General features: G+C 50.0%; 1 protein-coding gene across 1 annotated transcript; it reads left to right on the top strand.

The window, feature by feature from the left end:
* The first annotated feature begins 2,363 nt into the window (after positions 1 to 2,363).
* On the top strand, positions 2,364 to 14,392 carry onecut1 (one cut homeobox 1). The gene is made up of 2 exons (XM_038813439.1): positions 2,364 to 3,693; positions 13,461 to 14,392. The coding sequence occupies exons 1-2, from the start codon at positions 2,595 to 2,597 to the stop codon at positions 13,751 to 13,753; spliced, it is 1,392 nt and encodes a 463-aa protein (XP_038669367.1). The 5' UTR covers positions 2,364 to 2,594; the 3' UTR covers positions 13,754 to 14,392.
* The last annotated feature ends 298 nt before the right edge of the window (positions 14,393 to 14,690 follow it).

The following is a 14,690-nucleotide window of genomic DNA, read 5'->3' as shown; positions in this document are numbered from 1 at the left end:
TTTACATTCTGTTGGCGAAGGTTTAGTTTGCAAATGCTACATTCAGCATTTTTGCCCTTGTCATATTTGCCATCATAGTTAGAGCGCTCATCTTCCTGAAATAAAAGGGTGATTGATTGATGCGTGCTCCCGTGGGTTTATCTGTACAAGGAAGCTCCTCACAATAATTCGCCACTCCCCCCCCCCTCCACCGCCCCGTTTACACCGTCATTTGACGCTTCGCCATCCAATCAATTTGACCGATTTCATGTAGATGTGTTTGAATTCAGTCAAATATCATAATCTATTATGTCACAATCTCCTCCCTCCCGCAGTTCGCCTGCGAGAACGAAGCCACATTTTCCGAAACACTTGTCTGGCCTCATCCCTTATTGTTAATCTTGGAACAATGGGCACATCTGTCCCTTTTTTTGTTGTTGTTGTTTTGTTCCTCAAGCAACCTTTAGCAAAGCAATGTTTAAAACAGAGCATGTGGCGGTGAGCTTAGAAACAAAACCCATTGCTCCTGTCCTCATTTAAAGACGTATTTCTTTTAATTGTTTGCCGATAAGAATTGATGTTGTGATTTTGTTTTCTTCAAGTGAATCCAGTTCAGTCCGAGAAAATCTAAAAATAGATCCCTGGCTTGGAGCTCACCCCCCCCCCCCCCCCCCCCCCCCACCACCTCTTCCATTTAATTTGTTTGCCAATTTTGTTGCACTGTAGTCGTCAGAAGTGACTTGTGTGGTTAATTAAATCTACATCATCTCCTTTTGTTGGCCTATCCAAGCTCAGTTTATTGATCAAACATATATTATACAAATTTAGCTAAACATGTTGCAAGCCAGTGTTCTGCCTGTATTTTAAGCCTCTGGCTGGGGGTTTTCAGTCTGTCTCTTCGCCTCCTGACCAACATGCTGGGAGATGGCAACTCGATTGTTTCCATTTTTTTTTTTGAAATTGCTTTATTTTGCAAACACCGCTCCCGCTCTCTCTCCGCAGCCAAAAAGAAAAACGAAACAGCTGAATGGGTCCAGGGATCTGCGTTTTCAATTTCAGCCCGAGTTAGGGATGAAGAGGGAGACGAGAATGGGTCTGAGTGATTGTGTGTGTGTATGTGTGTGTGAGGGCGATGACACTCCGTGGAAGCAATGGGTCCGGGAATCCGAGAAGCAAGTGCATCTTTAACGGGGCTGGTGTCTGGGCTGGAGATAATCCCAGAGCTGCTAACGACGCCCCTTTCTTAAAATTGGCTGCCTGTCAATTTCGGGTCAGTGTTAATAAATTCCTCATCAATTAACCAGTTGATAAATAAGTCAGGCGACATTTTTAATTTATATTTTAAAAAAACAAAGGGGAGGGAGGCGCTGAAATAAAATGGTCGAATGTTGAAAGTTAGCACCGAGAGAGAGAAAGCTATTGTCTGGGAGATGCAGCATTTACTGTGAGTTCTGGAGAGGAATCTGTGTTTGTGGCGGGGTTTGTCATTTTGTTTGTGGGAGGAGGGAGTGAGGGAGTTAGGGAGGGAAGGTGTGAGGGAGGGAGGAAGTGAGGGAGGGAAGGAGTGAGGGAGGGACGGAGGGAGGCAAGGAGCCAGGGAGGGAAGTTGTGAGAGAGGGAAGGAGGGAGGGAAGGAAGGAGGGAAGGAAGGAGGGATGGAGGGAGGGAGCGAAGGAGGGAGGGAAGGGGGGAGGAATGAGGGAGGGAGTGAGGGAGGGAGTGAAGGAGGGAGTGAAGGAGAGAAGGAAGGAGGGATGGAGGGAGGGAGCGAAGGAGGGAGGGAAGGGGAGGAATGAGGGAGGGAGTGACGGAGGGAGGGAAGGAAGGAGAGATGGAATGAGGGAGGGAAGGAGGGAGGTATGGAAGGGCGCTGCAATGTGAAGCTCTGGAAGCAGGGCTGTTTTGAGCAGGAGGCAGCGATTTTCACCTGAATTTTCCCCTCGCCAGCTTGTGGCTTTTTTTGTGTGTGTTTTGACATGGGGAGCCCGGAAGCGAATGGCCAATTCCAATTGGTCGCTTGACGTCAGGGAGTGCGCAGAGGGTGAGTGCGCAGAGTTGGAGGGGGGTGGTGTGGTGGTGGTGGTGGTGGCGGCGGGGGGGGGGGGGGTAGTGTGTGTTTGTGGGGAGGGGAGGTGGGGGGCGGGGGGAGAGAGAGAGAAGCTGCAGCAGAGGCAGCAGCAGAGGCGGCCGGGGCCAAAGACAAGGGGAGGAGGGAGGGAGGGAGGGAGGGGGGCAGAGAGTGGAGCAAACACACACACACAGGGAGGACATGGCTGCACAGACGGAGAGGGACAGGAGCGGGCTGGAACCGCGGCTCCGGGCGCTGTGAACAACCAAACAGCGGGGGTGGCGGGGGTGGGGGGGGGGAAGGTGGGGGGAAAAAACAACAATAACAGGAAAAAACCCCATCCAGTGGGAGGGACAGAGGGGGCAAATCTTCAAACGGAACCAAGGGAGAGAAGGAATTGAGGGGGGGGGGGGGGGGAACAATAGATGGAACTGGGAGTTAATAAATGAATGAATGAATTCAATGCAAAGTGTAGGTGGCCGTCCTGATGTGGAGCTCTGCCAGGAACTGGCCACATAGATGCTCGGTGTGAGCGGGAGCGCCGACCATGAACGCTCAGCTGACGATGGAGAACCTGGGCGACTTGCAGGGGGTGCCTCACGATGCAGTGCAGCCCGGAGAGCTGCTGAGCAGCCAGAGCCCCCACAGCCGCCAGCTCGGCCACCGCAACCTGCCCGTTCACGCCCGCTCCATGGTCTCCAGCATGGCTTCGATCCTGGACGGTCCCGGAGACTACCACCGGCCCCCGGAGCACGCCCTGGCCGCCCCCCTGCACCCCACCATGACCATGGCTTGTGAGACTCCACCCGGGATGAGTATGAGCAGCACCTACACCACCCTGACCCCCCTGCAGCCGCTGCCTCCCATCTCCACCGTGTCGGACAAGTTCCCCCACCACCACCACCATCACCACCATCACCACCACCAGCGGCTGCCCAGCAACGTGAGCGGCACCTTCACCCTCATGAGGGACGACCGGGGCATGTCTACAATGAACAATCTGTACAGCCACTACCACAAAGAGATGGGCAGCGTGGGTGCCAGCCTGTCGCCCCTCTCCGCATCGCCTCTGGCCAATGGCCTGGGCACCCTCCACAGCTCTCAGCACGGCCTGCCACCTTACGGGCACCCTGGCCCCATGCCCGGCGACAAGATGCTCACCTCCAACGGCTTCGACGGGCACCCGGGCATGCTGGCCCGGGGCGAGCAGCACCTGAGCCGGGGGCTCAGCCCTCCGTCCGTGGGCATGGTGCCCATCAACGGCCTCCACCACCACCCGCACGTCCATCCGCACGCCCAGGGCCACGGGCAGGTGCTGGGCACCGGCCGCTTGGCCGAGCCGCCGCCTCCTGCTCCTCTCTCCAGCGGCCCCCAGCCCCCCGGCGGCGGCTCGGCCCCGGGCCAGCTGGAGGAGATCAACACCAAAGACATCGCTCAGAGGATTACTACCGAACTCAAGCGTTACAGCATTCCCCAGGCCATCTTCGCGCAGCGGGTACTGTGCCGCTCCCAGGGCACCCTCTCCGACCTGCTGAGGAACCCCAAACCCTGGAGCAAACTCAAATCGGGCCGGGAGACATTCCGGCGCATGTGGAAGTGGCTGCAGGAACCCGAATTCCAGCGGATGTCGGCTCTCAGGTTGGCAGGTAAGAGCTGGCACACTGTGTGTGTGTTGCTGTGGTCAGCAAGGGGGGGGGGGGATTGACACAATAATACAACACAGGGGCTGGCTCTTTGACCACTGGGCTCTTGGAGATGTCGTTGGGAGTATTGAACTACCCAAAGGTCCATCCCAGACTGGGTTGCAGGAGGCAATGCACAGGGAGGGGGGGGGGGGGTAAACCCCCCCACCCCCGCCTCCTAGAAGCCCCCTTGCCCCCAGTCCAGCTGTTGAAGGGAAGCAGCTCTAAGCACGAATCCACCGTCCCCGGCAGCAGCAGTGAGAACTAATCTCGCACAATGTCATCCGAGTTCTGCCACTCGGTTACACTCCGGGAAACATTAGTCAAGTAAACCTCACACACTGCTCAGAATTTCCTCCCAGCCCGAGATGTGAACGGGAAAGGGCAACCGAATGTGGCCAGGCTGTGCTGTCACCCCACTGTGCTGATGTGATGAAATGGTTAATTGTTCTTCCACACACATTGCCTTCATTCTCATTTCTGGGGAGCAGATTGGGATGTTATCCCGAGTCATGCAGTGTGTAATTTACGCCCCCCGCCAAAAATAAAAGGCAGGAAAGGCGTCCTGTTACGTGTGGGAACTTTGGGATTGCAATGTGCCGCCTGAGGAACGCTTGGGGTTGTTCCTTCGTGTGGCCCTGCGCGAGGCTTTGTTAATTAACTGATAGGTCTCCATTAATTTTTCCCAAGAGAACGAAAGACAGTTAATCTGAGCCTGAGTCAGGAGCAGTGATCCGATTCACACGGAGCTCCTGACGCGCGCACTTGTGAGGATGTTAAATCCAGACACACACAAGAAGACGAAGGAAAGTTATATTTATTTGCTCCTCGTGGATATGTCATTTTCCTTCTGTTTAAATGTTAGAGATAACGCAATAAATAATCACTCTCCAGACACATCTGGAAAATGTAATGGGAATGTGGTTTTGGGGGGTGGTGGGATTACAAATCTGTGTTAGCGCTGGTTTTCCCACTAATTCACACCCCACCTTGCAACCAACATTTGCACTTCCATCCGAAAGACAAAATTCACTTTATTTAGAAATTAATATCCTAACCTCATTAAAATTCAGTGAGGTGAAAACCATTGAACTTCAGTCTGAGGAAGAAAGCGCCCGAGTATTGGAGGCTAGGACTGCCCAACTCCAGATCTCAGAGGGGCAGATGCAACCCATCTCTGCATATATTTAGAAACTGACCTATTTTAAACTCCTCGCGGTCTATAATTAAAACCCAAATCCAATCGCTCCGAGAGCATGCGTACGCTCGAGTAAATAGCTCGCCAAGAAATCTCCATCGAACGATTGATAACACTCGCGTTGTTCGATTTTTAGACGCTGCCTTGAGTGTATTTTTACGAGAATTTTGTCGACCTCAGTCTCCATTTATTTGCATGGATCGATACTGGAAACAACCACTTGAATTAGAATATGTTGTCGAGTCTTATGGGTGTTATCTGAAGGTAAACGCGGGCTGGCTGATGTTGGAACAGGTCACGACTGCATTGCAACAGAAAATACCCCCACACTGATTTGTTTTGCTAATCGCCTCTTTAACCGAGGAAATTTCTGTTTACCGTGCCTTATTAGTATGCATTTATTTCAACTCCAAGGAGATTGTTACGCTTCTTTGCAATATCGCGGGAGAAGCAATTCTTTTTGGGGAGGGGGGGGGGGGGGGGTTCTCCATTAAGCAGTAAATATTTACGTGTAGTCGTTTTATTTATAGATGCTCAGAACTGACCAACCTGATGGAAGGCTGTCCAATTGTGTCCTAACCTGTGATGTATTATTTAGCTAATTCATTTATTATTTATTCTTTTACACCAAACAGCGCAAGTCCTCTTTTAAATAGACAATGAAATAAAGGACTTGTCTGAATTTATGACATACCACCTTGTCTCATAATGGCATTTCCTCAGACATAGTTTGAAGAAATTGCATACCAAAATGTATCATCGCGATCAACAATTCCCCGTGAACCACACAGGAAACAATGAATTATGTTCCGAGGTTCGAGGGAAGCGAAGTGAGCTTAGATACCTTATTGCTACTTTTTTGTATTAGAACATAGAACATAGACAATTACAGCGCAGTACGGGCCCTGGCACAATTGGCGAACCAAATCTTTCAAATTTATTGTGTGGGTGAGATTATTTTGCAACTGTTAATCGGCGATGCTTTGTCATTCCAGTGCGTGCCTGGACTGCCATCCTTTTCCTGGTTTGGTGGAAGGGGTTTTAAAAAAAATAAATCGTCCTTCTGTGTCGAGGCTGAAACAATTTGATGGCTAAGTAAAATGTGTTATTCATACGGCTCTCTCCTCGCTTTCTACGGCCAGCCGCTGCTTGTTTGCCTCTTGGTTTAGCTCCCTTGGGGATTCCGAGTACCGAGATTACATTGAACCTCCCGCAAACAGTCTAAAAATTGGTAGTTACATGTAAGGAATATTGAGGTCTTGACACTTCCTGTACTGTCTTCAAATGTAAGCAGGGAACACTAATTGCAATCCTGACCCTCCGGCCTCCATTTTGTCCTTCTGGTCTATATTTCAAATCTAGATTTATCCCATTTTATCCACATTTTGCCTTGAAAAATCTTCACGTGCCCGATTTGTTTTTATTACATTACATTCTGGTTTGGCTTCTTAAACTAATCAAAGGTGGCTAACAGTTTGCAAGTGGCACTTGACTTTACATTTGTCCAGACGAACCGTGTACCTTGATCTGGCTGAATGAATGGTTTTCAAATAAGAATTTTCGAACAATGGAATATTATTCTGGTCATAATGTCAAATATACTATTGCAAAATAAAACATTCTTTACTGGGACAGCGAGGAGCGATTGAAAAACAGCTTAAATGGTCAGTAATAAAAACAAAAAAACTGCTGGATAAACTCAGCAGGTCTGGCAGCGTCTGTGGAGAGAAGCAGTGTTAACGTTTGGGATCTAAATGATCCTTGTCCAGAAATGGCACATTCAGCGGAGACTGTATATCTGAAGCTACAGTCGTTGGTCAAGACGGTGAATGCGGCATTGGTCAAAACTCTCCTCACAATGTTCGAAGTGTGTCTTATTAACTATTGCTGCTTCACAATAGGCCTGGTAACTGGAATGCAAATATATACCATTCTCTTCGGCACTTAATTCCCATGGAATATGGAATGAGGATCTTAGTCAACAATGGCTTGTGACGGGGTATTTGCAATTTTCTTTGGAGGAGAATATTGCAGCGTGCTCGCTGGCGGCTATGAATTTGCTTTGCTTTCAAAGCGTGCGAAATGGGTGGGAAATTCCTCAAGTGCTTAATTCTATAATTACTGGCGACACTATGCGGGTAACTAGCTTTACTTTGTAAATATATACTTGATTCATAAAATATCTGAAAGAGCATTACAAAACATTTCAAAATGGCCATGAGAGAAACCACAATGATTTCTCCACAGAAAAGGTTGTAGTCTGAGGTGCTTCAATATTTGCAGATAAATTAATTCAATCCAAGCGGTTGTTGTTCACAACGTCCACGGATTTGTTACACGGGTGGGGGGGGGGGGGGGGGGGGGGCAAACTAGAGGACATTTAAGCTCATATTTCTGCATAGCTGGGCTGGTTGGGTTGTCCGCCTAGAAAGCAGAATCTGCAGTTTGAGGAAAGGCAATTCGAACATAGAGACAGATATCTGTTGACACCAGCTTTGGTATCAGCGACTCTAACCAAATTGTACCAACAGGCCTACCAATTTAAACAGCCTTTTCAATCGTTTTTTTGTGAATATATTAGCACGTCAGCCCTGCAGTTTCGACCCATTCAACAGTGACGTGCTGAAACAAATGACCCCGGGTTCCAGGGCATGCATGTAGTTGAGAGACTGGATTTGCAAATGTTTCTTGTAAACGAAAGGAGGCGGCCATTATTCCAACTGACTGCAGGCGTTGTCCATGTTCACAATTCCTTCTCACTTATAGAGTTGTTAATGCCAATCATTATGATTTGCAAACACAGACAAAACAATAATAGCCACGGTGTAAATCCCAGCAGCCTCCAGTACAACTCCAGATGTGGTGTAACATTTGTAAGGTGTGTTATCGAGAACTTAAAACGTTAAGTCTATTTGAGTTGTTGCAAGGCTGTAAAAGCAATCTTATTCGGTATAAATGTATCCCCCCCCCCCCCCCCCATCTAATTTACACAGCAGCTAGCGCCTAACTGTAAATTGCCTTTATATCTATCAATGTGAATATCGCAGCTAACGTGATCTAGCAAGTACGCATCAATGGTGTAATTGATCATTTTGATTTTTTTCTGACACTTAGGCTGTTATTTTGATTGTTAAACTCTAGTTGGGAAAAATGCATTTTGCAAAGTTGGGTATCGTTTGGTTGGCCTAGAGTTTTGTGTGTGTGTGTGACGTCGCGTTGTTCAGAAGCCTGCAGTGTTGAATTATTCCAGTTATCTCCACTAACAAGGTCTTGATACGTTTCAAGAATTATAGGAAGTACTCCAGCCCCACCACCATCACCCACCACCACCCCCGCAAAGGTTCCCTTGTGATTAATTATTTTAATTCCAATTCTGACCCAGAAATTCGCCTGTCTGCATGTGGACAGACGGACGTTGGTAGATTTGCTCCAAAGCCCGCTCACTCACTCACTCGAGCAACTCCCTCGGCCGTGAGATGGGGTCTCTTTGTGTGTGATTGGAACAAACTCATTTTAGGTGGAAGCTCTCTTTGGGAATCTCATGAGCTCAGAGTTTCGGTAATATTTGAAAAACACAGGCTCCCCCTGTTTGCACGCTGCTGAGTTGTTTGCACTCCCAACGATAAGGGACGTGACGAATTCTGGAATATTTTAAGCTAAATAGCTGGTGTCTGGGAAAGTTCTCCACCTGTGACATTTCCTGATTTTGCTTGTCAGTGTCCTTGTAACCTCATTGATTTATAACTGCCTAATGACCGGCCACGTTTGTTTTCTGTTAATGTTTGTCGAAACTGAAGGCATTTACAAGCATTTAAACGACGTTGCTGATATTCTGGCAAGCGATGCAATCTCCACTTTAAAGACCAGTAGAATCGTTTTCAAATATTTTCGAAACAATGAACTTTTAGTTTTGTGCTAAGACCAAAGAGAGGGTCGATCCGATTCGCAGCATTGGGTGAAGCCAATGTCTCGAAAATGACCATGCCCGCAGAGTTTTAGCAGGTATTTGGGGGGTACAGCAGGTTTTTTTTCTCAAACACTACGGTGAGGCTGATCTTTTGAGTGAATTTACAATCTTTCCTCGCCTCGTTCTCTGCCCGTGTGTGCAACAGGCGTGTCTCGATTAGGGTTCAGTAAATAATTAAGATCACTATTGATAGCCTTTTTGCACTTGCGAAGATGACGACGATTGTAATTAATAGGTAAATGATGAAGCTTAAAGTGTTTTCTGCCTGTATCTAATTTGAGTGAAGTGATTGATTTAGGTCAAACGACGTGAAGCAATTAGAGGAAGTCACAACGGTGGCCCCCATGTGGCTGCTACCGAGTTGGCACACGGTGTACTGGAAGCTACCCCCCCCCCCCCCCCCCCCCCGCCCCCCAGGGAGCTGTTCAATATTTGGAGAATCAGGCGTTTGCCTCTTTACTTTGACTGGTGACCGAAGGATCTCAGTGGAAATGGTCACAACAAGTATATTGAGCAGCTTATATTCAAATTAGACAAATGAAGTATTGTAGCACGAGGCGGGAACCCCACTCCCTCCTCCCCATCCCCCATCTCCACTCTCTCCCTTCATCTCCACTCTCTCCCTTCATCCCCACTCTCTCCCTTCATCCCCACTCCCCCGCTTCACCTCATTCCCCCTTCACTCACCTTACCCCTTCCTCCCCCCCACTCCCCCTTCCTTCCCCCCAGTCCCCCTTCCTTCCCGCCACCCCCTCCCTCTCCCACCCTCTCCCCATCCTCTCCCCCACCTTCTCCATCCACCCTCTCCCCCCACCCTCTCCCCTCCACTCCCCCCACCCTCTGTCCTCCACTCCCCCCACCCTCTGCCTTCCACTCCCCCCACCCTCTGCCCTCCACTCCCCCACCCTCCTGCCCTCCACTCCCCCCACCCTCTGACCCTCCACCCCCCCACCAGCTGCCCTCCACTCCCCCACCCGCTGCCCTCCACCCCCCCACCCGCTGCCCTCCACTCCCCCACCCTCTGCCCTCCACTCCCCCCACCCTCTGCCCTCCACTCCCCCCACCTCTGCCCTCCACTCCCCCCACCCTCTGCCCTCCACTCCCCCACCCTCTGCCCTCCACTCCCCCCACCCTCTCCCCTCCACTCCCCCACCCTCTCCCCCCCACTCCCCCACCCTCTCCCCCCCACTCCCCCACCCTCTCCCCCCCACTCCCCCCCCACCCTCTCCCCCCCACTCCCCCCACCCTCTCCCCCCCCCCCCCCCCACCCTCTCCCCCCCCACTCCCCCCACCCTCTCCCCTCCCACTCCCCCCACCCTCTCCCCTCCACTCCCCCCACCCTCTCCCCTCCACTCCCCCACCCTCTCCCCTCCACTTCCCCCCACCCCACTCCCCTCCACTCCCCCACCCTCTCCCCTCCCTTCCCCACCCACTCCTCCCCTCCACTCCCCCACCCTCTCCCAACTCACTCCCCCACCCTCTCCCCTCCACTCCCCCACCCTCTCCCCTCCACTCCCCCACCCTCTCCCCTCCCCCCCCACCCTCTCCCCTCCACTCCCCCACCCTCTCCCCTCCACTCCCCCACCCTCTCCCCTCCACTCCCCCACCCTCTCCCCTCCACTCCCCCACCCTCTCCCCTCCACTCCCCCACCCTCTCCCCTCCACTCCCCCACCCTCTCCCCTCCACTCCCCCCACCCTCTCCCCTCCACTCCCCCACCCTCTCCCCTCCACTCCCCCACCCTCTCCCCTCCACTCCCCCACCCTCTCCCTCCACTCCCCCACCCTCTCCTCTCCACTCCCCACCCTCTCCCCTCCACTCCCTCACCCTCCCCTCCACTCCCCACCTCTCCCTCCACTCCCCCCTCTCCCCTCCACTCCCCCCACCCTCTCCCCTCCACTCCCCCACCCTCTGCCCTCCATTCCCCCCACCCTCTGCCCTCCATTCCCCCCACCCTCTCACCTCTACTCCCCCCCCACCCTCTCCCCTCCACTCCCCCCCCGCCCTCTCCCATCCACTCCCCCCCCCCCCCCCTCTCCCCCTCCACCCCCCCCCCGCCCTCTCCCCTCCACTCCCCCACCCTCTCCCCTCCACTCCCCCCCACCCTCTGCCCTCCACTCCCCCCCACCCTCTGCCCTCCACTCCCCCCCACCCTCTGCCCTCCACTCCCCCCCACCCTCTGCCCTCCACTCCCCCACCCTCTCCCCTCCACTCCCCCCACCCTCTGCCCTCCACTCCCCCCCACCCTCTGCCCTCCACTCCCCCACCCTCTCCCCTCCACTCCCCCCACCCTCTCCCCTCCACTCCCCCCACCCTCTCCCCTCCACTACCCCCACCACTATCCCCACTCTCTCCCCTCCACTCTCCCCACTCCCCACTTAGGTGTTTAAGGATGATTATTCCTGTTTCTGCTCTATCAGTCCTCCTCCACAATGAAAACAGCGGTATCGCAGACTCGACATGCCTTCACGTTGGGTATGTAGCTCAAATTAATTTGGCAAAAAATAAAAAGACCAAAACGAGCGACCAGTGTTTTCCAGCCCATTCCAAAGGACCAGTGCGCCATCTACTGGTTGAGTTTGTGGCTTTGTTTCCCCACGTCATGAACTGGCATAAATATTTATAGCTATAAACACTTACGTTTACACCAGCGAGCAGTGAGGTGAAGCTCACGTAATTTAGTACAACGCGTAAACACTAGAGGTGGCTGGAGGCTGCAATCTCCCGGTATTGGGGGCCGCTTGTGATGTTGTGCCGTCTTCAACGATTCAATAAGCAGGCCAACAGCCGGCAGGATACGATGCAACTTCCTGAAAGATTTCAGCCAAACTCTGTTTTGAAAACAGACTGGTGATGAATAAATCCATTGTTTTAACTGAAATAACCTTCCTGCAGAGTGTTGGATTTTACACTGTGAGGTGGATGGAGAGAGGATTGAAATGGAATGAGTGGTGGGGTTGCTGTGCTACTCTGGGATGTCTGTGGCATTCAGAGGTACCATTCAGCACCAGGGACAGTTCAGCTCGCCGTGCCATTGAAAGCAAAAGTAGCTTAAATTATGCAATTGTGCTCGCCATCTTCCCCCTCCCCCTCCCGTTTTCCCTTGGTTATTTCCCACAATAAATGGTTTTCCGGCAGCTTTATCTTTAACATGGGCTGCAGGTTCGATGGCTCTGTCTAAAATGAGCTTCTCAACTCCCGAGATGAGACGCTTGACCTCTGCTGAAACATTTGGACAGCCGCAGTTCAAGCCCTTGGCAGCTGATTCTTTCTTGTATGATTAAGCAGCGTTAATTTTAAAACGTGCACCGGAAACAAAACACACAAAAAAAGTGTCTTCTTGATTGTGGTGGTTACGAGCAAGGTGCAAAGATTGAATTCTAAGTACGATCATATCGATTTGAAAATATCTTCCTTGTATCATTGTGTGAAACATCTCTTGGTGGAAGGTTGAAAATATTTGGTCTGTACGGATTTGAGATGAAGGCACAAGAGTGTTAAACCCATCACCAGAAGCTGGATTTTCACAGTAACGGCATTGCAGTGTTAAAGCAAGCCTACTTGTGACAATAATAACGATTATTATTATAAAACTTAATTTAATTTTGGTTAGTGTTCGGTAATAATATTTTTAAGACAATTTGTAATTGACAATTGTGTTTATCAAATTAATTTAGAATTTGTATTTAACAGAGTTTCTTTTTCAGAGCAGTCATTGGATTTTACTTTCAGCAATAGATTTCAATTCAGTTACTACCGCACCATCTATACGATATACGGTGCTTTCCAGTAGAACTGCCCATTGTTATTAATAAGAATGGAATAGAGACATGTATTCTGTCTCTTTAGCCGTAGCGAAGCTCTTTCCCACAACAGCAACAACAAGAAAACACCCTTTAGGACAAATTCTGCTGTAAGTTTATTTGTCCGCACTTAAGTGTGAGATTCGGGGGAGATGATGATACCAAGTACAGGGTATCACCGCCAGGTAACTTTGTTCGGGAGTGTTCCTGGCTAGGAGCAGTACTGCAGACATGCACTGGTACCCGGAGTCAGAATGGATTGCCCAATTGACCGTTCCACAATCCTAATCTCTGTTCCTCGTTCCAAACATGAACATTCTCCTCCAAAGTCTGTTGCTGCAACAGTCTTATTTATTAAAGAATGAACCATGTCTTCCTATGGTGGGTGCACTTTGAATAACCCCTTATGTATATATTACATTTAAATTTTGCTCCAGGTGTCTCTTTTACTGAGGACTCCCGTTCAGTCAGTGCCCCCTTCCCCCAAAAATCACTCACACCCAACTGGATACTTCTAAATTATTGTCAGTAATCGACCCGAAATTGACAAGTAGCCAACCCCCTGTGGAAGGAAGCGCGCGCACTTAAATGACTAATTGGGATCTTATATAAAAACTAAGGAAGGTTTTGGTCTGAACGGCGCAACTCGATATTATTTAGATCATTGCATCTGTTCCCGACTATCAATTTTCTCTGATATCTTCTTCCGCTTTGTGGGTGACCCACCAATTCATTTTGCGCCTGTTTCTCACTTTTTTTTGCAGCTTGCAAAAGGAAAGAGCAAGAACACGGGAAGGAGAGGGGCGCCGCGCCCAAAAAACCTCGGCTGGTCTTCACAGACGTCCAGCGCAGAACTCTGCACGCAATATTCAAAGAAAACAAGCGCCCGTCCAAAGAATTGCAAATCACCATTTCCCAGCAGCTGGGCTTGGAGCTGAGCACAGTCAGCAACTTCTTTATGAATGCGCGTCGCAGGAGCCTGGATAAATGGCAGGATGACGGCAGCTCCAACTCAATCAACTCAACTTCTTCATCAAGCACTTGTACCAAAGCATGAAGGGGTCCCCGGACTAAATCTCGGTGGAATAGCTTTAAAATAAATGACCCAGGACCTCCAGAGAGCAGGTTCAATTATTGAACTCAAAGACAATATAATATTTATATGTCCGACGAAACCAAAGACTTAATTGACCTGCAACTAGGACTCCGTTCTACAACACTTTATTATGACTTTTGCAAAAAAAAAGATAAAAGACGCCGCCGGTCGTACACCTTCCGCACTCAGCATCGTTCAACGTGTGTGACTGTTAAGTGGTTGAGAGCATCGTCATGTTGTTATGGAAAAAAAAAAGAACATTACTCCCAAAACATTGACTCATTTCACTTCTACGGGAATACTAAGAAGGTGTATGTTGTAAAAGTACAGTGTACGTGTCAGTGGGGCCAGAGACTTCAGAAGGGGCTGGTCTCAGGCACGGCGGTACAGTTGTGGAGTCGTCTGTGTTCATCTCGGACTGTGACTGGAATGTCGCTCTTGGCGGTTTGAACCCCAAAGCTCCAAATTTCCTTTTTAGTTTTGTGGGCACACTGTTCAACGTTCTGAGAGCTGTTCCTGTCACCTCTCGCTAGTACATCCTCTCTGTTCCACAGGCCGATGAAATGCAACAAATATATCACAGCTAATGTCCAAAAAAAAGAGAAAAGAAGCTTTTAACACCACCAACCCCAGCATAATAGGACAACATTATTTTGGATAACAAAAGAGCAGGATAAATGGCAGCGAGATTTCGCAAGAAGCACAATGTTAATTTAATTGGGATTCCGGTTAAACTGCAAAGAAATCAACCAATTATTATTTTCTATTCGAATGTATTTTGCACACTAAATTCGTGGCACGGTTTTGCAATTGAAGAACATTTGCTCGATGTATCAAAATCTGACCGTAATATTAGGACCAGTTCATTAGGCATCATTAAATTTCCTCTTTCTTGCTA

Source organism: Scyliorhinus canicula, chromosome 12, assembly GCF_902713615.1.
Source record: "Scyliorhinus canicula chromosome 12, sScyCan1.1, whole genome shotgun sequence".
Lineage (NCBI taxonomy): Eukaryota > Metazoa > Chordata > Chondrichthyes > Carcharhiniformes > Scyliorhinidae > Scyliorhinus > Scyliorhinus canicula.
Note: the sequence above shows the minus strand (reverse complement) of the source record. Positions and strands in the feature narration are given on the sequence as shown.